Source organism: Populus trichocarpa, chromosome 1, assembly GCF_000002775.5.
Source record: "Populus trichocarpa isolate Nisqually-1 chromosome 1, P.trichocarpa_v4.1, whole genome shotgun sequence".
Lineage (NCBI taxonomy): Eukaryota > Viridiplantae > Streptophyta > Magnoliopsida > Malpighiales > Salicaceae > Populus > Populus trichocarpa.
Genome location: NC_037285.2, coordinates 37,589,242 through 37,614,189, shown reverse-complemented (window position 1 = coordinate 37,614,189; position 24,948 = coordinate 37,589,242). Strand labels below are relative to the sequence as shown.

Here is a 24,948-nt window from a genome sequence, read left to right as displayed (position 1 = left end):
TTTTGTGAAATTAAATATCTTGATCTACTTCTATATTTATCTCTTGATTTTTCTAATTTTATTTTTAATTATATTTATGATTTGTTTTTATTTATTAAAATATATAATTCTTGATTTATTTGATTTTATATATATATATATATATATAAACTTTTTAGTTTTACGTAGAATTTTTTTAACTATAAAAACATGTAAAAAAAAATTTATTTATACAATTTTTTTTTACGTTAAAAAAAACATATGACCCGGACGAAACACAAGTAAAGCACCTAGTTTTCTCCTAGAAACTGTGATTTCAAGAAAAGAAAACTGTCCGCCTGGATTGTTAAAATCAGAAGAAAAAAAAAATTAAAAACACTGAACTCAGACAGAAGTCACAGAACGTGGCCGTTTTAGACGAACAAACAAAAAAGAAAATCACAGCAAAGCCGAGAAGGAAGGGGCTGCAAAGCCCCCCCAAAAAAATCCACCTTAATAAGCCTGTGTTTGGTCTCTCTCCACACTTTACGATAGCTAGCCGCTAAGCTCCGCAGCGCCTCCTCTCATCCACCGCTACACTCGCTTTTGTTATAAACAAACAAACATACAACCACGGTTTAATTATCCCTGTTTAGGTAGGCGCTCATTCTTTTCTTTGATCTTTCAAATATCTATATAAGAGCTGTCTGTGCTTTTTTGTTGTTCAATTTGAATGAAGAAATGAAAGATTAGTAGATATCAGAGATTCTGGAATCTCTATTACCATCGCTAATTGGGCGTTTCTTATTTGTTAGTTTAGATTCATTTTGAAATATTTTCAATTCGGGTTTTTAATTAAAATGGTGATGAATATTATAATAATAATCTTCAGCTCACTGATTTATTTATTTGAATTTGTGTCCGTATTAGCTTGGCCTCTCTTTAAAAAACCAATCGCTTAGCTTTGCTGAATTAGTGGTTGAATTTACTGTTTCTGATTTGGGTTTAGTTTTGAGTTTGCATGTTAAAAGCTTGGTTTTTTGTTTTATTTTTCTTTCATTTATATTACTGCATCTAAGAATCTAGTCAATGTATTGTTGTGGATTACTATCGGCAATATCGTTATGGGTTTTGAATTGAAGTTGTAAATTCTATCAGATATTGATGTGGTATACATGCCAGAACAGACTGTAGTTGGACTGTAATGGATGTTCAAGCACCTCCAAAGCTAATTCCCAATAATTTCAACGATGATGATGATGATGATGATGGGCCCATAGTTTTCAAGAGGGGTGGTAACTCAACATCGAAGCAGAATCAATTAAACCCTGAAGCGAAGAAACCGTCTTCATCTTCTCAGAATTCCAATGGTCAAAGCTTGAATTTGCAGAAGGGTAAATCGCCTATTCCATCTTCCAATGCATCCCCTATGAAATCTTCTACAGGGAGCCCTAAAGCATCAGCTTCATCTGCCAAGGCATCCCCGTTGAAGTCACCACTGACATATACTAGAGCACTCACTTCTTCAAATGATCAGTTGAAGCAGGCATCTAAACAGGTTGTCTCAAATGCTGTTAAGGAGGAGACGAAATCGATTGTGGATGATGAGGATTCCGAGGATGATAAGCCCTTGAGTTCTAGAATTAAGGGGAGTACAAACAATGTCAATAAAGTGGTTACTGCACCTGCTCATGTCAAGGATGAGCCTTCAGATGATGATGAAGTTCCTTTATCCTCGAGGTTTGCAATGAAGTCAAATGCAGGGACATCAAGTAGTAAGTCTATCAGATCTAGTGAGATAAGACCTTTTCCTTCTAAAAGTCAGCTAAATGGTTCTACTAAAAATGACAAGCAACAGAAATCTTCTGTGGTGCCAACTAAGAGACCTATGGATAATAAGGTTCCTTCAAACCATTCTTCTGCTAAAAAACCAAAACTTTTAGATGCATGTACAACAACAAAAGTTAAGCAAGTTACTGTCAAGGTTGAGCAGAAGGCAGATGATGATGACCACCTTACAATTTCCCAGAGAATGAAGAAGGCGGACTCCTCAGCTAACAAATCATCATTTGCAAAGAAAAAGGTTACAAAAGTTGTTTCTTCGTCATTGAAGAAGACGACTCAGAAGAACAAGAAACAAATGAAAAATTCAAAATATTCAAAGTCAACAAAAGTGCAGCCTGGCTCCAGTGATGGCCAGAAAAAATGGACTACCTTAGTTCACAATGGTGTCATCTTCCCACCTCCATACAAGCCTCATGGGGTTAAGATTCTTTACAAGGGGAAACCAATTGATTTGACTCCTGAACAAGAGGAAGTATGATTCAATTTTATGTTGCTTTATTATGTCCTTTGTGTTGACAAGTTAACCTCTGCTGCTTGCTCCTAGTTTGGTTGATTATTATTATGTACATTAGAAGTTTTCAAATTTGTCCTTGTATGTTTGGTGCTAGATACATTTAAACTTTGATCTTTTAACTGCAGGTTGCAACCATGTTTGCAGTGATGAAAGATACAGACTATGTTCAAAAACCACAATTCCGTCAAAACTTTTGGAACGATTGGCGTAAATTACTAGGGAAAAATCATGTAATACAGAAGCTAGATGACTGTGATTTCAACCCCATATATGAATGGCATCAGCAAGAAAAGGAGAAGAAGAAACAAATGAGTACTGAAGTAAGTTGGTACACATACAACATTGCGTGCGATTGAGATGCAAAACCATATTAGTCTGCAAGAGTGAGCAATTAACATCATTTGCACTTACCCTTGCCTGCCAGCTCATATACTTGGTTTACATTTAGGAGAAATCTTGCCAAGTGTTGCTATTGTTGTGTAAAATTGTGGAATTATATTAATTCCTTTTTCTCTGCCAATGAGCAGGAGGGGATCTTTCCATCCTCTATCTTTAACCAAGCACTAATCATGGAGATTCTGGCAGTTTCAATTGCTTCATGGAAATAACCCTTACCAATTATCACTACCATTCTCTTTGAGAATAAGTTTCATTTAATGTCATTCTCAATGATTATCAGTATTTTCTGTTCATGTAGGAGAAAAAGGTCTTGAAAGAAGAGAAATTGAAGCAAGAGGAGAAGTACATGTGGGCCATTGTTAATGGTGTTAAAGAGAAGGTAACTATCTGTGGATCAAGTGTTTTTATTAGCATTATTTGGGAAATGTTATATATAGAGAACATGTGTATGCATAAGAGTGTGCATGTGCATGTGTGCAAGTAGATTTCTGCTTCGTGGTCATACATTTTAAACAATAATGGGTTTCTTAGTGCAGATTTTATTAATTTAACTCTTTGCATTTTGTTTTAACGCACTTCTCACCTCTTGCATATTAATTGTGCCAATTCTGATCATCTCATTCCAGGTTGGGAATTTCAGAGTAGAACCACCGGGTCTATTTCGAGGACGGGGAGAGCATCCAAAGGTTCCAGTGACTTTTTCTAACCATTAACTGAGACATAGAGCTTTCAGCTTTGACTACATTTTATTTTGATATTCATGGCCACTAATGATTGAATTTGCACTGTCATGTAATTTTTCCCATGAACTGTTGGTATATACCAGATGGGGAAGCTGAAAAGCCGAATTCGTCCCAGTGACATTACTATAAATATTGGAAAGGATGCACCTATCCCGGAATGTCCTATTCCTGGTGAAAGGTTTGGTTTCTTACTAACTCTTTCAAATTGGGGGAGAATAGAAGGGAGACATTTCTTTAGCTTCTGTTGGTAAATTAGTACTGTTTGGGTTAGTGGAAACTTGTGAAAATTTTGCAGGTGGAAAGAAGTGAAGCATGATAATACTGTTACATGGTTGGCGTTCTGGAATGATCCAATCAATCCAAAAGAATTCAAGTATGTATTCTTAGCTGCGAGCAGTTCCTTGAAGGGGCAAAGTGACAAGGAGAAATACGAGAAAGCAAGGAAGTTGAAGGTACTGATTTATGAGCTTACGGTTGTTGTAACTTGTGATATGATTGAGGAACTTGTCTTTAGCTTCTGTATTTTGAGTGCAGGACTATATACACAACATCAGAGCAGCTTACACAAAGGATTTTGCAAGTAAAGATATTACGAAGCGGCAAATAGCAGTGGCAACCTATCTTATTGATAAGCTAGCTCTGAGGGCGGGTAATGAGAAGGTATAACAACCAACAAAACAAGTTTCTTGAACCCTTGGCAGTTGATTTGGGCCTTTTAGATTGGATATAACACCTTTTTATTTGGAGAATGTATTCTTGCCTTGTCATTGGAATTTCCTTTCACAAAGGAGGGTAGAATGTTTAAAGACAAATGAGGCTTTTACTCGCATAACAAACCTGGTGCTTCAAATTGACAAGTTAATTTCAGCCTTTGGGTGTGAATATGGTCTGCAGAAAGCCAAATGATAAGAATGGATTCAGGCCTCAAACTAGTTTGATTTTTCTGAATCACATTCAGTTTATCAATTATCACATCCTCCAAATTTAAATGCCACTGTTGCTTTTCAAAATGCCTGGACTCTTTTTTATCTTCCCCTTTCTACATGGCAACTCAGCCTTGAGCAGATCATATGCATGTGTTTTTGGACTACAATTTAGTTTTAATTCTGCTATGTGGTTTTCTAGGGTGAGGTGGTGAAGTGAAACCAACAGCTATTTTTTGAATTGTGCAATAATTGAAACATATTATCGGGCTGTAGGAATTTAAAATTGCATTTGATTCCAAGGAATATCACCAAAAGTCATGGACCTCTTCCTAGGATAATTGAAACCCATCAAATATTTTTCATGGACCTAATCACCTGAAAAATGTATTCAGTATGTGTTTTATTTTTCTTGTTAGAACTTAGCAAGTGTTTCCAAAACACATTTTGTTATGCTGGTTTGTGTTTGCTTCTTATTGGGTTCCCAGCCGAGCAGTGTTGAGATTTCCCGTAGGAATTAGTTTTATTGATCATATATGCATTTTGAGTGAGAACGTCATCAAATTTTCTTCATTCTGTGATTGGCTGCCTATAGGATGATGATGAAGCTGATACTGTTGGTTGCTGCACATTAAAAGTAGCAAATGTTGAGTGCATCCCTCCAAATAAGCTGAAGGTATGGTGGTTTTATTTTTATGGACAGTAGATTTTTAAGTGAAGTATCATGGTTTTGAGTTGCCTAAATTTGATTGGCTATATACTTACTTTAACCTTTCTAGTGAATTGCTAGCATTAATACTTGCTTCTGATTGACCCTTCAGTTTGACTTCCTTGGTAAAGATTCAATTCGATATGAAAACACGGTCGAGGTTGAGCTTCCTGTGTACAAGGCAATTGGACATTTTCAAGTTGGTGAGTAAATGGCAGTTAAGATTAGGTTACTAAAATCTTATAGCAGGACTGATGAGCAGTTTTTTCTTCTTCAGCAAAAAAGCAAACTGATGATCTTTTTGACTCACTGGATACATCTAAACTAAATGCTCACCTAAAAGAACTCATGCCTGGCCTCACAGCAAAAGTTTTTCGTACATACAATGCATCAATTACATTGGATGAAAAGGTAAGTTTCAAGCTGAGATCAATTACTACATTGAAGTTGTATAATCAACTTCGTATGGGCCACTTGGAAGCATGTGAATTTACATGCTGTTGGGGTAATATTTGGCGTGTAAACAGTTATATGAGGAAACAGAAGATGGTGATGTTGCTGAAAAAATTGTCATTTACAACCAAGCAAACAAACAGGTAAAGCCAGTTTGTGGCCAGAAACGTTTTTTGGACTTTTGGTAGTGTTTTTTAGCTGCAGCTCTTGCACCTATAATGATGGCTTCTTTTTTTCTGCAGGTTGCAATCATTTGTAATCATCAACGAACCATTTCAAAATCTCATGATGCACAAATGTCAAGATTGACTGAGAAAATTGAGGAACTTAAGGTAATTAATTTTAGAACTCTACCAGAAATTTTTGGCCCTCATTTTTTGAGAAATTTGGAGAAAATCTAACTTGAGGAATTCCTGGTTGCGTTTTACTATTCTCTCTTCTTTGAATGCATGGATTTATTATGATAGTGTGTAGATTCCCAAGCCAACTCTTTCTTCGGCATACTGTTGCCCTTTGCATATTGGAAACTTGCCCATACCTTCTTACTGCTTATTGTGTTTGTGGAGTCCATGCTTTAAGCTGACTCATGTTTTGCTTGCAGAGCACGCTTAAGGAGTTGAAAACTGATCTGGACAGGGCCAAAAAGGGGAAGCCCCCATTGAAGGGTGCAGATGGAAAGCAAAAGAGGAGCTTGACTCCTGAAGCGTAATATAACTTTTGCCCCTGTTCTCGGGTATTTTGTGTATACTTGATGGTTCTTAATGATTCTTGGGATTGATTTTCAGAATAGAGAAGAAGATAGCAACAACCAATCAAAAGATTGAGAAAATGGAAATGGCCATGAAGACCAAAGAGGATCTGAAAACAGTGGCATTGGGGACGTCCAAGATTAACTACCTTGATCCTAGGATCACAGTTGCGTGGTGCAAGCGGCATGAAGTTCCTATTGATAAGGTGAACTGCTTCTGAAATTATTTATGGGATGAAATAATTTAACCAACAGTTATGCTTTACTTCTGTTTATCGTTTTCTTCTATTTGGTACTGAGGCCGTGACTGTCCAAGCTTATCATATGCTTTTGTTACAGATATTCAACAAGTCTCTCTTAGCAAAGTTTACCTGGGCGATGGACGTTGACCCCCAATTCAGATTCTGATCGCGGGAAGTAACGGTTGTTTTTCAAATCCCTCCGCCCCCGGCCACCCACCAAAAGAAAAAAGGTAGAGAGAGAGAGAGAGAGGGAGGGAGAGGCGAATCCATGTTCTTCTCTCTCTCTCTCTGTCATCACAGTTTATGCACATTTTTCTAAAATTAATGTTGTATGTTCGTCTAATCTAATCATTGGGTAAATTTTCCCTTTCTTCATACTGCTCCTCTTGTTTAAACCATTCAATGGTGAAAAGAAGTTGCAGCGAGAATTGTTTACTTGCACCTTCGACATTCGGGTACTAACAGTATAAATGTAGAAGATACACTGAATGCCTCAAACCGAGTAAAATTTTTATTTTTTATTTCATCGCCGCCTGCTATCTTTTTTTATCCTTGTTAATTGTTAGAGCTAGAACGAGCTTGTTAAATATAGACGATAACTTGCTGGTGAAAAACCATGAAGGACATTAATTTTGTAAGTGATCTGTTATAGACTCGTTATTATGATCGTTATTATGGTTATATAACAGCGTTACCCTCTCATTACCACAGCCTTATAATTTTGTTTCATTTCCCGTTCTTTTATTATTATTATTATTATTTTAGGAGATTAATGTAATTCTTGGAATACCCTTAAAATAAATTATGAGAAAAATCAAAACGTAATAAACATAAAAATATATGTAATTAACATTATTGAACTATTTCTCGTAGATATTTCATTATTTCTGATCTGGGATTCATATAGATAGGCATGCAATCGTCTAATAGTTCATAGTTACGTATAGAAAATCAAAGTGGTTTTTTTATTTAAATCTTTAATTTATGTTGCATATATTTATTTATTTATTTATGTTACTATTTAGAACCCAAAAAATTCAATTTTTTTTTATTTTGCTAAAATTTAATATGTTTTGTATGTTTTAGATCGTTTTGATGTGCTGATGTCAAAAATGATTTTTAAAAAATGAAAAAAGATCATTGGCATGCATTTCGGCACAAAAAGTTATTTGAAAAGCAACTGCAACCACATTGTCAAATACACTCTTAGGAGGTGTATCTCTAATACTGTTTTTTATCATTAAGTTGAAAATTATTCTTAAAAAAGATAAATTATTTAGAACCTTGTTTATTTGAGTGGTAGTAACACTTTATTATCTTATTTTTCATATAAATTAAAAAAAAATCCTCAATTGATGGGGTTAGTGTTTACAATTTTTACATTACTAATAGAATCATATCCCATTTTAATTATTAAGCATTCAAACACAATAAAAAAAAAAACAGGGAAGGAAAGATTGCATCACAATACATAGTGGTTTAGTTTGATGTCTAGTCCAACTCTTTGAACTATTAATTTGAGTATTTCTACTATATCACGGTCTTTTTTGTTACAATAAATCCTTTTTATGAGCTTAAAATTTAGATCCTGTTTATTTTTACGTTTTAAAAGTTTTTTTTAAAACAAATTAATTTTTTTTGTTTTTTTCTTTTTTTTAAATTAATATTTTTTATGTTTTCAGATCATTTTGATGCGCTAATGTCAAAAATAATTTTTAAAAAACATTATTTTGATACATTTTCAAGTAAAAAATACTTTAAAAAACAATCACAATCACACTTCCAAATATCTTCTTAATCACTCAAGCTCTTTAGAGCTCATTAACAATTACCTCGAGTGGTTAAAATATCGCTTTCACTTTAACAATAGTTTTTCACTCAAATTAAAGAAATGAACTAAAAACACTCACAACAAAAAGTAGATTACATAGGAATTAATCTAACTATTTTAAAGTGAAGGAATAATGCAATCAAAGTAAAATGAAATAAATAATCAAGATTATAGCGCCAACAAGTAAAAGGAATTTCATCACCTTAGCAAGGTGAAAGAATAATTTATTTGTAGGTGGATGTGTTGACTAGCAACTCTAAACTTTTAGAGGTAAAATAGTCATTCTTAGATTTTGGATAAAAGTATGGTATAGGGGAGGGGTTATCCACATTAGACAAGTATATATTTCGAGTTTTGGCTTCCACTTATCTTCAAGGAAATTTCTAGCTTATAATACATGTTTCACATAACATTAGGATGACCCGCTCTCTTTTGAAGAAGGGAAAAATGATTTTTTGTTGTTGTTTTGTGTTTAGAGAATATAAAAAGTTTTATATTAAAAAAAAAATCTCCACCTGGTATTATGATCACTAGAAAACTATAATTAATTTGCTTAGTTATAGAGCAAATGACTAATTATACTAAATGAAAGATACTACCACCCTCAAGCATCCTACCTAAGATTAGCTGCAATACTAATTGTTTTTTTATTTCTAATAGTCTATTGTGCCTAATTTATCAATAATTTATTTATATGGACGAGAATGAGTTTATTACAATGAGTTAAACCTTGGGTGGAAGAGTGGGTTCAAGTCTATCCATTTTAAAGTCCAGGTCATCTTTTCCACTCTTAATTGTTTAGTAACTTGACATATCTATAACCATTTACTCTTATCACAACCTATGATTATTAATATTTTATCAAGCTATGGTAATAAATATTTAGGTAAGCCTTTATTATGCTCATCAAACCCTACCTAAATTTGTAGGATGAGTTTTCGTTAAGCTTGTTGTTTTTGCAACAATAGCCCATGAATAATAACATGTTTAGGTTCATTTATCTTATAGTATTAGGATTCATTCGTATTTTTTGTTGAATAAGGATTTTACACCGTAGTCCTAAAATATCTAAGTAGCAACCATTATGAGTTGATCTATTTGGTGGTATGTTCTAGTAAAAAATATTTTGGACTTTAATAAGGGAAATTACTACCTCCAATTGACATTTTGATAATTTGGATTTTAATAAGAGAAATTACTACCCCAAATTGACATTTAGGTATCATCAATGAATATCAAACTTAAAGGCTTGAAATTTTGAAAGGCACGAGAGATCGAGATATTACTCCTCGTTAATATTTAAGATGATAGTTTGTTATAAATCTATTTATCTCAAATATTATAAGTGAATGATAAAACATTTATTTTTTTTAATATGATTTTTTTTAAGGAGCTTTTTTGAAAGGATTTTGGAATGTAAACCCATAAGAGCTTTTTTAATTTGGATCAAATCTCAATGAGTTTTATGAATAATTTATAAGAATCCAATATAAAAACATGTAATGTAATAAATATTTTATCATTTTATCTAAATTTATATAATGTATTTACAATCCATAGTTTAAAACTAATTACTTATAGATAACATTTTTAATGTATTAATTAAGTATATTATTTAATTTACAACCTATATAACTACAACTATTACATAATACTTTGTGATGATTCGTGCAAACACGTTCGTGCTTGCGATCATGAATAAATCAAGATTCCAAGTAATGATTATAACAACGAAGATATGCAAGTATAAAGTAGGAAAGGAGAGGGGCGTCTTTCTATATAGTTACTAAAGAATAAAGCAATAGAGAACCTCAAAATTCATAAGCAGATGAGTTGAAGTGAGTGGAAGGTATTAAAATTTCCAGAAAATGATCCACCAATGACCTTTGCCACATCAAAATTGTTATACAAATCTTTGAACTAATTTTGACATTTATCCATGAGTTTCGAGCAACCCAACTGACTGATTGATCCGTGATCAAAGTTGATAGGTCATCAAATCGATCTATAAAATCAAATAAGTTTAATAACTATATTTTTTACAATAAAATTTCTTCAAAATAATGTTTCAATGTGTTATATAATAAATCTTTGGGTTCATTTTATTTTTTATTTTTTTGAGAAATCATTTTCTTAGTTATTAGTCATTTATTTAAATTAGTGTGGAGTTATAATTATAGGAGTATTACAATATTACAATATTGCTATTGTAACTAAGCCGGAGAAAATTTTCATAGTTGTAAAATAAAATTTGATTTTTTTTTAATTACAAGGGAGATCGAAAGTTCATAACAAAGTACAAAGCAAGAAAGATAGAAGTACTTCATCAAAGTCTTTCGCACAATTTTTGGGCCTCTTAGGAGAACAAATGGCCCTTTGAGCCTTTTGGCTTGGTGAACGAGACATTAAATATTGTTGTGGATTTTAGGCTCCATGATTACTTGCAAAAACAAATTCGTAGATTCTAATAATTAAGTTAGTATTTATAAAGGTGAGGAAAAATGTTTTCATGTAAAAAAAATTCTATGTGTTTTTACCAAGGAAATGATCTTAGCCATGCATTTCTACAAGTCCTATGAATCAAACTAGTTATTTTAGACTTATTGTTATGACTCTAATAAACACGTAAATCTATGTATTTTAAAGCTTTTAAGGTTAGTCTCGTCACCTAGATATAATTTATTAGTCGTTTTAACCTTGTGATTTTCAAATAATCTCTGTATTTTATTTAAATCTATAAATTGGTCCCTATTTGGAAGTCTTTTGGTCCTTAAACTTTATGAATTACAATTCAATTAATGGGCTGATATGGGCCTCGTTAACCGAAACCCACGCAGATTGAATTACAAATATTTGGGCCAGCGGGAAGGTTCAGGATTAATGGATTACAATTATTATTGTCAATCTAAATTCAGAGAAAAAAGCTGCATCTCGCGACAGCGAAGCGAGGGACCTGAACAACGAAGCACAGGAAGCTTCACCATCAAATTCCCAAGTGAGATCCGATAACGATACCGATGCCGATACGGTTTTCTTTTCCTTTTCTTTGTTTTTCTAACTATAAATTTTATTTTTGCAGAAAGAAATCTCGAGATATCGAATAAAGAGGGATGGGTTTTTTCGTAACGACACTGATTTTCGCAGTGATTGGGATAATCGCTTCGCTTTGTACCAGAATCTGCTGCAACAGAGGACCCTCTACCAATTTGTACGCTTCATTTTCTTTAATCGATTCAAGTTAGTTATTTCTTTTTAGGTTGTTAATTGTTAGAGGTTGCCATATCAATTTAATTCAACTGTAAAATACCAATGCAAATCTTGATCATAGCCAATTTTACTTAACCATCAATAAGAATTACTAGCATGTAGCTTCTCTGTTGTCATGTTGCTGCGATAAGCTAACTGCCAGGTTTAGTTGTGGTATTGATGAGCAAAATGGCGGATTCCATGTTCTTTTTTATTCTTCAATTAGTTGTGAGAATCCACGTTTGATGGTATCTAATTTCTGTTTCTCAATTGTCTGCATATTTCCAAGTTCATCCTTGTAAAATCATAAGCCATGTCTTTAATCTTTTTTGACTAAGAGTCCTTTTGGCAATGACTTGTGAAAATTAACTTTTGATTTTCAGTCATAATTCAAAAATTATTTTTCATCAATAACTCATGAAGAAGTATGTTTGGTAAAAAAATAATAATAATTCAAAACAACTCTTTTGAAGAAGGGAAGTAGCATAAGTACTAATTCATAAGTCAAAAGCTAGAAATTTTAACTCACTTTTGTGACAAACATTTGATCTAGGTTAAAAGTTATTCTTAACCAAATATATTTGTGACTTTTTCATTGAGTCAAAAGAATCAAAATCCAAAAGTCATGCCAAACATAACCTAAATGCATATGATTCTAGTATTATGATACCCCTGGCGTACCATCAGACTTTTATGTTGAACTGGCTCTGCGTGTGAAAAAAACATTTTCTGGAAATGCTGATTCTTGTAGCCACCAATTCTAGTTCTGTGTCTGTGCTGAAGTATGCACGGTACAATTGCTCAATGATAGGCTGGATTAAAGCACAATCCAATGCTCGTGCATGTTAAGTACCATCATGAATGAGTCTCTCATTCACCGTGAGTAATTTTAATGGTCAGATGTTTGTATTTGTCTGATCTTTTTAATTAGCCAATAAAAAAGACTGTATGCATTAAGTCATTCAGATTTAATTAAGTGAATATGGCCTCTGTATGGTCATCTCTTGTTCCTTTTCTTCTTATGCAATATAGCTAATCTTGGTTTTATCGTTGCAGGCTCCACCTAACATTGGTCCTAACAGCAACAGTCTGTTGTTGGATGATGTAAGTTTGTACTGGCTTGCATTTTTCTTTTCTTCTATGATTGTATTCATTTTCTATGTAGAAGGAATTTGATTTATGATCATCTGTGTCCTGGATATGTGGTTAGTGTTCCAGCTGCATGCATGCATCCATAAATTTAGAAGAGTGATTATACAATAACGGGATTTCATGAAGATGTTGCAAAACCATGACCATTACTCAATTTTATTGAGTGCTAGTCCTGTTTATGCTTTGTTACCATTGTTGCGACAATTAGCCTGACAGTAACAGAATCCCACGTCATGTTGGAGGAGGAGCTGCTATCAATGTCATTTTGCCATAAGAAAACAATCATCCCTTTTATTTCTCAGTGATATGAATGAACAAGGACACCCTAGTTCTGTGTCATGTTCATAAATGGCAAGAGTTATGATTGACATGATTTTTGAAAGAGAAATTGTCGAGGAACAGGTTCATGTAGATGAATTGCACCTTCAAAGCATACCTAAGTTTACCCATTTATATTTTTTACCCTTTCCTTTTTTTTTTTTCCCGTTGTTGTTTGAGTAATATTTGCACTTTGTCAATGTAGTGAAAGCATAAATAAGCTATTTTCTTCAGATTTTGCACCAACTGCTTGCACTGAAATTTTTATTTGTATTTTTAATCTTCTTTCCTGGAGCATAGTTGGGAAACCTGTTCAGTCAATTGTCTTTCAGGTTATTTTTTTCTTATTGAGAACTGCATGCAGTTGTTTCCTGTTACACTTATTCTTTTTTTTTTCCCTTGTTGTGCGTCAGGTGGGCCATTGTGTATTTAGCACAAATGAAACCTCTCATTGTCCCAATTTTAAGTGAAGGGGAGTGAAGATGTTCCCAAATGAGCACATTGTACCTTATTGGTAAACAAGCATTGGATGCCAGATAATATCAGATTTTATGACTAGTGAATCCTCTTGTATCTTCCCGTTTTGGGTCGTTGTAATTTTATCAGCGTGAGCTTTGGATTGGTTTTTACTTGCTGCAGATCTTTCAGCTGCCTTGTTACCTCATTCAATTTAAAATGCTTCAGTAGCGTACAAATATGTAATTTGGATGAAATAATTGTTGCAAACGAATATACGTACTGTCGAGAAATGATATCAGCTAGCTTGTGCGCCAGCCTGAGGGTTTCATGTCAGTTTAGATTGAATGCGCAGGCAATGGCCTGGGAAACTTGGCTGAGCTTCAAGTTTATTTTGGGTACAAGGATTTCTGCACCTATTAACTGTATGGTTTATGCATGTGAACTGTGGAACCTGCACTCGTTGTGTTATCTGAAAGCAAGTTGAAATGTATGTCATGTGGCTATAAAGAAGCAAGGCAAACCGGCAATGGCATTTCTTGAAAGTATTTAATTTACACCCCTATTTTTCAAATTTTATTTACAATCAGATCCTTGGTTTACATAGAGTATTTAAAATATACAAGCAGGATTTTTTCACACTATCTGTTAGACCACCAAAATCTTTCCACCTAACTCATCAGGAAGCAGGTGCACGGAAAGAGCAGAGTCCCAACTCCCAATCCCCTTGTTTAATCACAAAACTAGTAACCTTTGCATCAGAAACAGCCTTAGCAGCCAGCGGACCCTCGCCCAGTACCCAATTATCCGAGCAAAAAGAGACCTGTTCATCATTACCCAAACTCCATTAGATTTCTAACATCAGCTAGTCCCAAACAACAACAATACTCTTTCATAAAACTGAATCATTGCTCCTCGTTGTAACTGGAACACCTTTGGAACATTGCTCATCCGAACATTCTTAGAGAAATAAATCCGAGTTTTAGACTCTTAACATTCTGGCTTGAAGCAGAGCAAAATCTATTTAAACAAGATTTCATGGATTTCTTTTTAAAATTAACATAGTTTAAAAGAATATTTGGCGAAACAACACAATTTGAAAAAGTCTTAGCGAAATAGCATAGTTTGATACAAGTTGCGATTGAAAAATACGATATCTTAAAATGTCGTAGTGAGAAACATGACATTTTAAAAAAATTGTTAAATGGACTGGTAAAAATTACAATGAGAAGAGAGGAGAGAGAAGAAAGAAAGGAAGGAAAGAAGATACCCCGGAGGTACACCGAAGCTCCGATACAGCACAAACAATATCATCAGAAAGATTTTGTGAAACAAATTCAACACCAAGAAAGATTACCAATGGTGACCAAAGACCTTAAAGGCATACTAAAACTTCAATTATGACACCACCAGTACCATAAAAAAAAGATATTGACGAAACAAATCCAACGACACCAATAAAATGTCTCTAAAGAGAGAGGAAAGAAAAAAAAGACAGAGAGAAAAAAAAAAGAGACCACAAAGGCACATTGAAACTTTAATTATGACACCACTAATACCATCAAATAGATCTCAATAAGAAAAAGCCAAAAACACTAAAGAAGGTTATCAATGATGACCAGAGTGGGTCACATTCTTCGTCCAAAGGCAACTGAGAAATTACAATAAGGAAAGAGTAAATGAAAGAAAAAATAAGACCCAAAAAACACCCTAAAGCTTCGATTACAACACCACAAGTACTATTGGATAGATCTCGGTGAGAAAGATCCAATGACAACAAAAAAAGTCACTAATGGTGACTAGAGTGGGCCATACAGGTGGCTCAATTGCATTTGAGCGGCGTGTATAGCTCACTCTAGTCACCGTTGATGACCTTTATTAGTGTCATTTAATTTTTATCATTGAGATCTTTCTTATAGAACCGATAGTGTTACAATTGAAGTTTCAGTGAGCTTTTGAGGTCTCTTTCTTTCTTTTTATCTCTTTCCTCTCTCCTCGTTATAGTTGCTCACTTGTCTTTGGATAAAGAGTGTGTCCCACTCCAGTTATCGTTGATGATCTTTCTTGATGTTGTTGGATCTATCTCGTTAAGATCTTTCCAATGATATCGATGGTATCATAATCGAAACTTTGATATACCTTAAAGGTCTCTTTCTTTCTTTCTTTTTATATCTTTTCTCCTCATTGTAACCATTTATTTGCTTTTGGATAAAGAGCATGGCCAACTCTAGTCATGGTTGATGACTTTTCTTGATGTCATTTGAATTTTTTTATCGAGATCTTTTCGATGGTATTAGTGATATTGTAATTAGAGCTTCGATGTGTCTTTAGGGTCCCTTTTTTTTCTCTTTACTCTCTACAACCTATTTAACAATTTATTTGAAATATTATTTTCTCAATCGTGATAACTTTAAATATCATGTTTCTCAATCGTGACAAGTATCAAATTATGTTATTTCATCAAAAAAAAATTTACTTGTGTTATTAGGATAATATTGTTTTTCAAATTATTCTAATAAGTAAAAATACCTAATTTCATGACCATCGCCTACTCAACAAAAACTTCAAAGAACAATACCATATCATCCAAGAAGCAAAGATAAGACACCAGCGGACTGAATCTTCCCAATCTTAAAGGTATGCAAATCCTCTTTTAACTTAATCCTGAATAAGGTGCACTAATCTCTCTAAACATAACACAAAAATATAGGAAGAGATCAAAAACCCTTGCTTGATTCCTCCATTAAACTTAAACGTGTCCATTTTAGAACCATTCCATAAAACCTGCATATAATGACCTATTTAAATAAATAAAAATCTACAATTAAAAAAAGTATCCTTATTTTAGTTTGGTTTTATTTTTCAAACAAACTAAAAGTAATAGACATGAATATAAAATACAAAAAGAAAAGAGATTAACCCTAAACATGGTTTATACCAAAGCCACAACCAACACCAAAACATGTAATCAAACTTTAGGTTAACAACAAAGAAATATAGGGAAAAGCTAAAATATCATAAGTAATTATTGTAATAAGCATAGTGAATCTAACATGTCTATTAAAATTTGTAAGCACCATTTCTTTTGAGTTGTGCAACAATAATATATATATATATATATATATATATATACACACTTATTCTTTAAGTATCGATTGCAATTCAATTATATATATTTGGTGACAATAATTGAATCGCAATCAACACTTAAAGAATAAGTCTTAATTAAAAAACAACACTTGTACTGGAATAACATAAAACTATTATTGAGGCTTACCTAATAGCTTAAGTTTTTAGATTGAGATAATTATTTAACATGGTATCAGAATTTTGATAATCTAATTGTCACGAGTTCAAATCTCACTATCTCATTCTAAGTAATTAAAATAATAAAATTACACATAAGGTAATTGTGAGTCTCTGTGCAAATTTTAAGCTCAAAGGGATTTTACTTAAAGAAATATTTAGGGGTTAGTTGGTTCTTTGACATATTAAAGATTAAGGAACAACCAACAAATACCTTCAGTTAACTTATATAATCCATTGTTCTCTCTCTAACTAACCTTAATAAAAATAGATTATTTAATGTGATGAGTTTTTTATTAGTTTTATAATAGATCACTTAACAAATAAAAAAAACTTAATTTTTTAAAAAATATCAATTAAAGAAGAAGCATAATAAAAATAGCTTGCTCACAATACATTAAACCAAATCCTAATAATGATATAATCACATGAAATTTCCATCCAACAACTTTACATGACTAAAAAAGTCATGCATGGTTTTGTCATTCATTAATGCTTGAAAATCCAAACAAATATTTACTTTTGACTTTAATTTTATAATAAAGTTGAAAGGATTACAATGAATTATTTTATTCCACTTGTCTTTTTAGCTTCAAGATCTAACTCTTCAATAATTTCATGAGATTTCATCATGCTTCTTCACCATAAGGAGAATTATTAATCTCTTAATCCAAGGCCTTTAACTCAAACTCAAAGGAACTTAATATCATTGTTGGGTTTTTCAAAACATATAAACACGGTGAAACGGTAATAAAAAAAAAAATTTGAGGTTGTTAGACAATCTAAAGTCGTTTAAGGTTTGTGCAAAGACTACTTAGAGAATATTTTTTCTTTCCTGGGTTAGATAAATATTTCAAAGTTAGATTGTCGTAAACCATAAACCGTCTAAATTTTCAACCTCTAATAGTAATTTTCAGCCTCTAATAGTAATTTTCACGAATCACCAAATCAGAGAGATGTTATTATTAACATTTGAAGGTTTGAATAAGCAGAAGTGATTGTGGTAACAGGTAGATCCATCAAGCATTTTAGCTCAGATGTGTCATGATTAATATATACTATAAAATGACTTGGAAATGTCATTAAAAAGAAACTAGTGGCTTTTTTTATCAGTTTTCCACAGATAGCGCTAATGAAGATGTTCCAAAAAATCCAAGTACCTTGGAGGCAAAGCTTATATCTTGAATAATCAGTTAATTTATTGGATTTGGCAATCTTGTCAATTCTTCCTCGCCAAGGTGGCTAGAGGTGGGTGCTTGATACCTGCAAAAGGTTCTCTTTGGTAAATATAGGGACTTTTTGATGATTAAGTTAGTGACCTTTTAAGAGAAAATACAATAATATTATAGAGAAGTACTCTGAAAATAAATATGCAGTAAAGAATAGAGATTCCAAACTTTTTTATAGTTGAGGAATTCATGGTTTATTTATAGACCGATAGTCTCTTTATGGAGATGAAAGTCCAAAGCATAATATTACACTAATAGTTTTAATAAGGGAAAATATCCCTGACATATGTATTAATATTGATGAAAATATGGTGGTCATTTAGAGGTCTTTTGCACACTATCTCTTACACAACATTAATATCGATGAAAATATGATGAGCCCTTAGAGGACTTTTATACACCTAAGGGTGTAGATAGAGTAGGATCCAAAATGTAGTTATGCTTATGGGTTTGAGCTCTTCTTCTAGGTTGAAACTAAGAAAATTGGATCCTTCCATTGGTTGAGCTTAATAGAGGTTGGTCCTTTTCTTGGCTAAGCCCAAAGGAGGTGGGTCATTCCCTTAACTAAGCTAAAAGAAGGTGGGTTTTTTTTTTTAGGGGGGGTTTGGGCCCGTTAAATATGGGTTTATCATATGATATAACTAAATATCTACTATGATTATAGTTAGAGTTGCTAACATAGATACCCTACTCAATGATTCATTATGAGCCCAGGAAATTCTTATCCTTGTTAATAAAAATAGGATTACATTATAGTCTTCCAACTCATCGAGGTCTACAACAAATACTGTTACCCAATTTTGGATTCAATAAACCTTGTTATGATAAAGAAAGGTGATAGTAATCTAAAAAATTCCTTTGTGTGTGTAAACTTAACTAAGGGCAACCTGTATATAACATCATACTCACAATCTTTAGTTTGTTAAATACAATTTAGTTCATCCAATATTAGAGTGGCTTCCAAGGTGGGAAGCCAATTTGATTATCGAAGCTAGTGTCTCAAATAAGATCTTCAACATAGGTCTCTTAGAAAGACCAATCTACCAAGCATAAACAACTAAAGGGTCTTCTTGATGCAAATCTTTATGATCATATGGTCACACAACCTATAATCAAGATTGAGATCTGATCCCGAAAAGCTGAAAGAGGTTTGATAGGAGTGTGACACAATAGAAACTTGCTCCAAGGTATCAGCACTATTAGAATGAAGTCAAATAAGCCTTGGATCCTATCTAAAAATAAAATATTAATTAAGCTCAAACAAGTCTTGGATCCTAGCAAAAAACAAAGTATTAATTAAGCCTAAAAAACAAAGTATTAATTAAGTCCAAACAAGCCTTAGACTATAGCTGAAATTATAAAAATAAAACTCATAAGTTAATTTCTTATGATGTTGTGAGAAGAGAAGAAGAAAAGAAAATAATACAAGTCTGATATAAGGCTTATTTATAGCCTACAATACTGCCCAATGATCCTAGAAACTAATTTATCATTAAATATCACTAGCCCTTCTTTCCTTGTGTAGTTAGGATGAATAAGGAATCCTTGTAAAAAAAAAAAAGATTAGGGAACATTAATGAATCCTTTCCACACTTAGAAATTATGCTGCAGCCCATTAAAGATCCTTATAGAACTATGAAATTCTCAAAACAAGCCACCACATCCTTTTAGAAAAAGGATTCTTGCTAAATAGGAAGTTCACAAGTTAAAAGGAAGTAAATAATAAAATTCGTATAACATCTTCTGACCTTTATCACAAGGCTTTCTCAATCTCTGATTCACTTGAAATTTTACCCCAACATAGAAAAATACCTCTAAAATCTTTTGGTAAAGTTCATCTCGATCTAACGGTTTGATTTGAAGTTATACTCAATAATGTAAAACTAGACGATGAAAAATTTTACGCCAAAATCAAAATCTAACCTTGCTTAGATCCCTATAAAAACACATTATATATATACAATATAATCTTACTTAGAAATAACAGGGGTTTCCTAGAAAGATCAATCTACTAAGCATAAACAACTAAAGTGTCTCCTATAAGAAACATGTTATGTATATGCAATATAATCGTACTTAGAAATAGGGCATGCTCCACGGACTAAACAAAGTAAACCAGCCATAAAAACTCAACTCTCAACAACAATGTGGATAAGTATCTAGTTGAGGATCCCATACTTAAAAAATCATTTTTGTGTCCAATATCTATACTTAATAGATCATTTCTAGGTCCAATGTTCATACTTAAGAGATCACTTTTAGTGTTGGGAAATGAATCATATAACCTTAGGAGAGTTTAGGATAGTTTTGCCTTCTAGGAACCAAGAAGGGATATCGTTGACAAACGTTTGTTTATTGTTGATGTAATGTTTATCTCATCCTTGGAGAAAAGTATGATTGCACTAGGAAGAATATGTAAATCCCTTATAAGGTAAAATGTGTTGTAGCGTTAAGGAGACGTTAATTACTTCCAAAGTAATTGTGTTATCACACTAGAAAAAGTAATCCATCTCATCTTTGGAAGATTTAATAGGCTTACACCTTGGGAATACCATATGTATCTCCGTTGCTGAAGCAATGTCTATCCCATTGTTGGACTACGACATAGGGCTAGAAAATTTCGACGAGAAATTGACTATATGACAATATATATAATAGAATTGGACGGAGGGAGTAAAAAGATAATAACTTCTCTCATAAAAGGATTGTTGTAAATCAAAATCATTTACAACCAATAATGTAGAGGGTATATGATACAAGATTAAAAGTAAATGGGGACAATGATTTTCACCCCTAAAAGGTTAAAACTTTCGCGTTATAGTAGCAGTAATTTTTCAAAGTATTTTTTGCTTAAAAATACATTGAAATAATTTTTTTATTTTTTAAAATTTATTTATAACATCGGCACATCAAAATAATCAAAAAATAAAAAAAATATTTTGCAAAAAACACTTTACAGCTAAAAAACAAAGGGGCTAGAAGGACAAAAACGTTATCCAATAAAACGACATCGTTAAAAAAAAAACCGTATACATATAAGGTTGAAGCAGAAAAGGGGTCCACCCAATCTTTTTATGCAACTCGAAAAACAAAATATCTCTCAGCATCTCTGCCTTTTGTCCGTCCTAACAAGAAAAAAATGTGAAATATTTATAAAACTTAAAAAACCCTAGATAAAACCTCTTCTTGTCTCTCACTCGCCTTTTGTTTTCTCATAAACCAAAAATATTTGCAATTAGAAAGACAGAAATGGCAACACTTCAACTTCAACTAGCAAACCCCAACACATCGTCTCCTTCATTTTCAACATCATTTCAGAAACAACTATGCCGTTTCTCTCAGAGAAGGAGACTGTCATCATCGAAACATGGCAGTGTAAGCTGTTCCTTTGCCCCCATGGAGTCTGCCAAGATAAAGGTTGTTGGTGTTGGTGGCGGTGGCAACAATGCCGTTAATCGCATGATAGGCAGCGATTTGCAGGTTCTTCTACCTTCTTTTTTTGTTCATCATTCTAAGTAAAACCCACTTCTTCTTCTAATTTGGTAACTGATCATGTGTGTGAGTTGCCTACTTTGCGATTTTGTAACCGTCTTCTCTTCATTCATGTCTAATCACAACTCATTAACAATCATGTGCTCAAAATGTATTGATTCGGTTTTGGGGAAAAAAAAAAACAGGGTATCGATTTCTATGCCATAAACACGGATGCTCAAGCACTTGTACAGTCTGCTGCACAGAACCCACTTCAAATTGGAGAGCTTTTGACCCGCGGACTAGGTCTCCCACTCTTCTTCTTATTTTTTGTTTTTTTTTGTTTTTTTTTTTTGCTCGCTCCTCTCTAGACATTTCCAATTTTGTTATCTCACACAGTTAACCACCTAGTTTTTTATAACTGCTTTCGGAGCCTCGTTGCGTTTTCTTTGTATCTGTCGTGGGGTTTTTATGTGTGTCCCTTTGACTCCTTCACTTGTCAGTGATGCAGGTACTGGGGGGAATCCGCTTTTGGGAGAACAAGCAGCAGAGGAATCAAAAGATGCCATAGCAAATGCGCTAAAGGGATCAGACCTTGTCTTTATAACAGCTGGTATGGGTGGAGGTACGGGATCCGGTGCTGCCCCAGTTGTAGCTCAGATATCAAAGGAGGCAGGATATTTGACTGTTGGTGTGGTTACGTATCCTTTCAGCTTCGAGGGGCGAAAAAGATCCTTGCAGGCAGGTGGTGTTGTTGGTTTCATCGCATGAAAGATTTTTACTTGTGAAGTATTGTTCCGAGGAGGAAAAAAAAGAGATCATAATTAGAGAAAAGTTTGCTCCTTTTTTTGTTACTAATAGCTGTTTCCATTCCTTTAGCCTGCTGTAGAAACTGGTGTTTCTTAGATGTGCTTATTAAAATAGAATGAACTTTCTTTCCTCCAAAGGTCAATTATTGAGAGTATAGACAATTTTCATGCTTGCAGGCATTAGAGGCTATTGAAAAATTGCAAAAAAATGTGGATACTCTAATAGTGATCCCCAATGACCGCCTGCTTGATATTGCTGATGAGCAGACACCCCTCCAGGATGCTTTCCTCCTGGCTGATGATGTTTTACGGCAAGGAGTGCAAGGAATTTCAGATATTATTACTGTGAGTGGATCTATGAAACACTGAAGTATATTACCATGTTTTAGTCTTTAGACCAGCTGAATTTACAAGTTTTAAGTTGCCTGTTACAGTTTCAATGAAGCAACAGTATCTTGATTCATTTATGGCCCCATAACATGCTTGGCAATTTACCATTACAAGCAGAATGTTCTTCCTTCTTTTTTTCCCCAATCTTCCTTAGAATATGACCACATTCATGTCTTTCTTCCCATCCTTGTACATTTATATTTGGGTAAAATGTGCTAGGGCCCCTTGAACTAAGCGCATATAGTTTCTATTTTTATTTATTCAGCGTAGATAATCCCTGAAGATAATTGAGACTAAAAATTAGTCCCTTTACTAAGTTAGGTTAGGTTTCCATCCAAATTGGGATTAGTATTTGTCAAGCGACGAGCACTTGACACACAAATTCATGAGAGAATCACTTGTGCTTAGGGTCATTTAGTGGCATGTGCTGGTCATGTGGCAAATACCAACCCAATTTGGACTGAAACCTAACCCACTTCAAACTTAGTAGAGGGACTAAATTTTTCTTTTAGTTTTCCTCAAGGAGAGCTGCATTGAATAAATTTGAGATGAAGTATTTGTACTTTGACCAATAGTTTGGGGGTCTGACACATTTTACTCTTTATTTTAACTGTATTGACTTGAATCCCTTGTTGAATTTCTACTTAAATTTCCCTCGGATGCTTAGCCTTTCATGGGCTATTTAGGGGTAGCCTGTTTACCAAGAAATTGCTTCTTTTGTGTATGAGGGTTGCATCACCTTGCAGTATTATTCATAAAATTTGTTTTCTTGCATATAAAATTAATTAAATAAATAGATTGTGGTTATTATTGCATATTGTTTATATGGTCTTTTGAATGATGACTACGTTTATTATCACTTTCTCTTTCATAATTTTTTTTCACCAGTGATTTTCTACTTCTGTACTTTCCTGCAAAGTGTGAAGTCTGTTCCCCTTGTTTTGCAGATACCTGGACTGGTTAATGTGGATTTTGCAGATGTTAAGGCAGTGATGAAAAATTCAGGTACTGCAATGCTTGGAATTGGAGTTTCCTCCAGCAAAAATCGTGCTGAAGAAGCAGCTGAACAAGCAACTCTGGCGCCCCTGATTGGTTCATCAATCCAGTCAGCTACTGGAGTGGTATACAATATTACTGGAGGAAAGGACATAACATTACAGGAAGTGAATAGAGTGTCACAGGTACTTTATTACCTTTTCAATTTCTAAATTTTCTGATTGAAAAGGGAACCCCCCTGCATCAAGTCGTACCAATGTCTTGATTTAGAAGAAAGTTCTCACGCGGGCAAAGAGATGATGTAGAGTGGTGTCATTGGTCACAGCATGATTGACATATCCTGATGTAGGACAGGATAGTAGTAGTAGATATTAGGGTTTCAAAGGATCTCACTTGCTTTTTAACTGCCACCGTCAACCATGAATTTATGGGATGTATAGCCAATGATTTTTTACCTCAATGTTGATATTGACCCCCGGTTTAGGGCAGGGATCAAATGTTTGAGTTTCAATGATCAGGATAATAAATATCAACAGGCAATAAGATGGTAGGTTTCATGAAACGAATCATGAAAGCTCCCAGCTATTCTGTTTTACTTTAACATGTATGGTGATGGCAATGATAAAGTTTGTTTCATTTTCATAATTCTTGGATTTGTTATGACTGGGTTCTTTGTTCTACATTCTGGTATTAATATCTGTATATATACAATGAGTTTCCAGGTTGTGACCAGTTTGGCTGATCCATCTGCAAACATAATATTTGGGGCTGTTGTTGATGATCGTTATAATGGGGAGATTCATGTGACTATTATTGCTACTGGCTTCTCACAGTCATTTCAGAAGTCACTTCTAACAGACCCGAAGGCTGCAAAACTGGTAGACAGAATGTCAGGGAGTCAAGAAGCCAAGGGAATTCCAGTTCCTCTCAAGTCCTCGACCTCATCTTCCACTGTTCCAACCAGACCATCTCCCAGAAAGCTCTTCTTTTGATTCTTTGTTTTTAGTTTGGGGAGAGGGGGGATTTAGCTGTGTATTGATTGCTAAGCTCAATCGAGTAATTTATCTCCGAGTATGTTTGCCATCTCGGAGTATATTGGGGTCCTCGTGGAATATGCCAGTGGAAACCTTGCAATTTCTTCATGATATTTCCGACTAGTGTCTGCACATTCTTGTTGAAACTAGCATGCGTTGCCGAATTTAATGTTGGA

The 24,948-nt window shown here is 33.7% G+C and overlaps 3 protein-coding genes across 5 annotated transcripts; all 3 read left to right on the top strand.

Annotated features, from left to right (window-relative positions):
- Positions 1-352: 352 nt before the first annotated feature.
- LOC7470821 (DNA topoisomerase 1 beta) lies at positions 353-7,060 on the top strand. Of its 2 annotated transcripts, none has more exons than XM_002300308.4 (16): positions 353-614; positions 1,146-2,275; positions 2,443-2,637; positions 3,015-3,095; positions 3,343-3,402; positions 3,543-3,637; positions 3,755-3,911; positions 3,994-4,119; positions 4,978-5,058; positions 5,204-5,294; positions 5,369-5,502; positions 5,619-5,687; positions 5,787-5,876; positions 6,146-6,249; positions 6,330-6,498; positions 6,632-7,060. In XM_002300308.4, the coding sequence occupies exons 2-16, from the start codon at positions 1,163-1,165 to the stop codon at positions 6,698-6,700; spliced, it is 2,634 nt and encodes an 877-aa protein (XP_002300344.2). In that variant the 5' UTR covers positions 353-614; positions 1,146-1,162; the 3' UTR covers positions 6,701-7,060. The 2 variants fall into 2 exon arrangements, with proteins under 2 accessions (XP_002300344.2, XP_024442863.1); XM_024587095.2 differs by having other exon boundaries at positions 1,117-2,275.
- Positions 7,061-11,208: 4,148 nt separating this feature from the next.
- LOC7470820 (V-type proton ATPase subunit e1) lies at positions 11,209-13,854 on the top strand. Its single transcript, XM_002300307.4, has 4 exons — positions 11,209-11,360; positions 11,445-11,573; positions 12,668-12,715; positions 13,495-13,854. The coding sequence occupies exons 2-4, from the start codon at positions 11,476-11,478 to the stop codon at positions 13,559-13,561; spliced, it is 213 nt and encodes a 70-aa protein (XP_002300343.3). The 5' UTR covers positions 11,209-11,360; positions 11,445-11,475; the 3' UTR covers positions 13,562-13,854.
- A 7,310-nt stretch (positions 13,855-21,164) lies between these two features.
- Positions 21,165-24,918, top strand: LOC7487522 (cell division protein FtsZ homolog 1, chloroplastic). 2 transcript variants are annotated; one of them, XM_052455969.1, is made up of 6 exons: positions 21,165-21,552; positions 21,750-21,849; positions 22,055-22,291; positions 22,537-22,697; positions 23,690-23,923; positions 24,461-24,918. In XM_052455969.1, exons 1-6 carry the CDS (start codon positions 21,322-21,324, stop codon positions 24,728-24,730), a joined length of 1,233 nt encoding a protein of 410 aa, XP_052311929.1. In that variant the 5' UTR covers positions 21,165-21,321; the 3' UTR covers positions 24,731-24,918. The 2 variants fall into 2 exon arrangements, with proteins under 2 accessions (XP_052311929.1, XP_002300342.3); XM_002300306.4 differs by having other exon boundaries at positions 21,168-21,552; positions 22,055-22,284; positions 22,530-22,697.
- The last annotated feature ends 30 nt before the right edge of the window (positions 24,919-24,948 follow it).

Excerpts from the sequence above, each read along its gene's own strand:
- LOC7470821 (XM_002300308.4), top strand. The coding sequence starts at position 1,163 with ATGGATGTTCAAGCACCTCCAAAGCTAATTCCCAATAATTTCAACGAT. Across the intron at positions 5,503-5,618 it reads CAATTACATTGGATGAAAAG|TTATATGAGGAAACAGAAGA; the intron begins GTAAGTTTCAAG and ends GCGTGTAAACAG. Across the intron at positions 6,250-6,329 it reads AGGAGCTTGACTCCTGAAGC|AATAGAGAAGAAGATAGCAA; the intron begins GTAATATAACTT and ends ATTGATTTTCAG.
- LOC7470820 (XM_002300307.4), top strand. The coding sequence starts at position 11,476 with ATGGGTTTTTTCGTAACGACACTGATTTTCGCAGTGATTGGGATAATC. Across the intron at positions 11,574-12,667 it reads AGAGGACCCTCTACCAATTT|GCTCCACCTAACATTGGTCC; the intron begins GTACGCTTCATT and ends TTATCGTTGCAG. Across the intron at positions 12,716-13,494 it reads ACAGTCTGTTGTTGGATGAT|GTGGGCCATTGTGTATTTAG; the intron begins GTAAGTTTGTAC and ends GTTGTGCGTCAG.
- LOC7487522 (XM_052455969.1), top strand. The coding sequence starts at position 21,322 with ATGGCAACACTTCAACTTCAACTAGCAAACCCCAACACATCGTCTCCT. Across the intron at positions 22,292-22,536 it reads AAGATCCTTGCAGGCAGGTG|AGGCTATTGAAAAATTGCAA; the intron begins GTGTTGTTGGTT and ends TGCAGGCATTAG. Across the intron at positions 22,698-23,689 it reads GAATTTCAGATATTATTACT|ATACCTGGACTGGTTAATGT; the intron begins GTGAGTGGATCT and ends CTTGTTTTGCAG.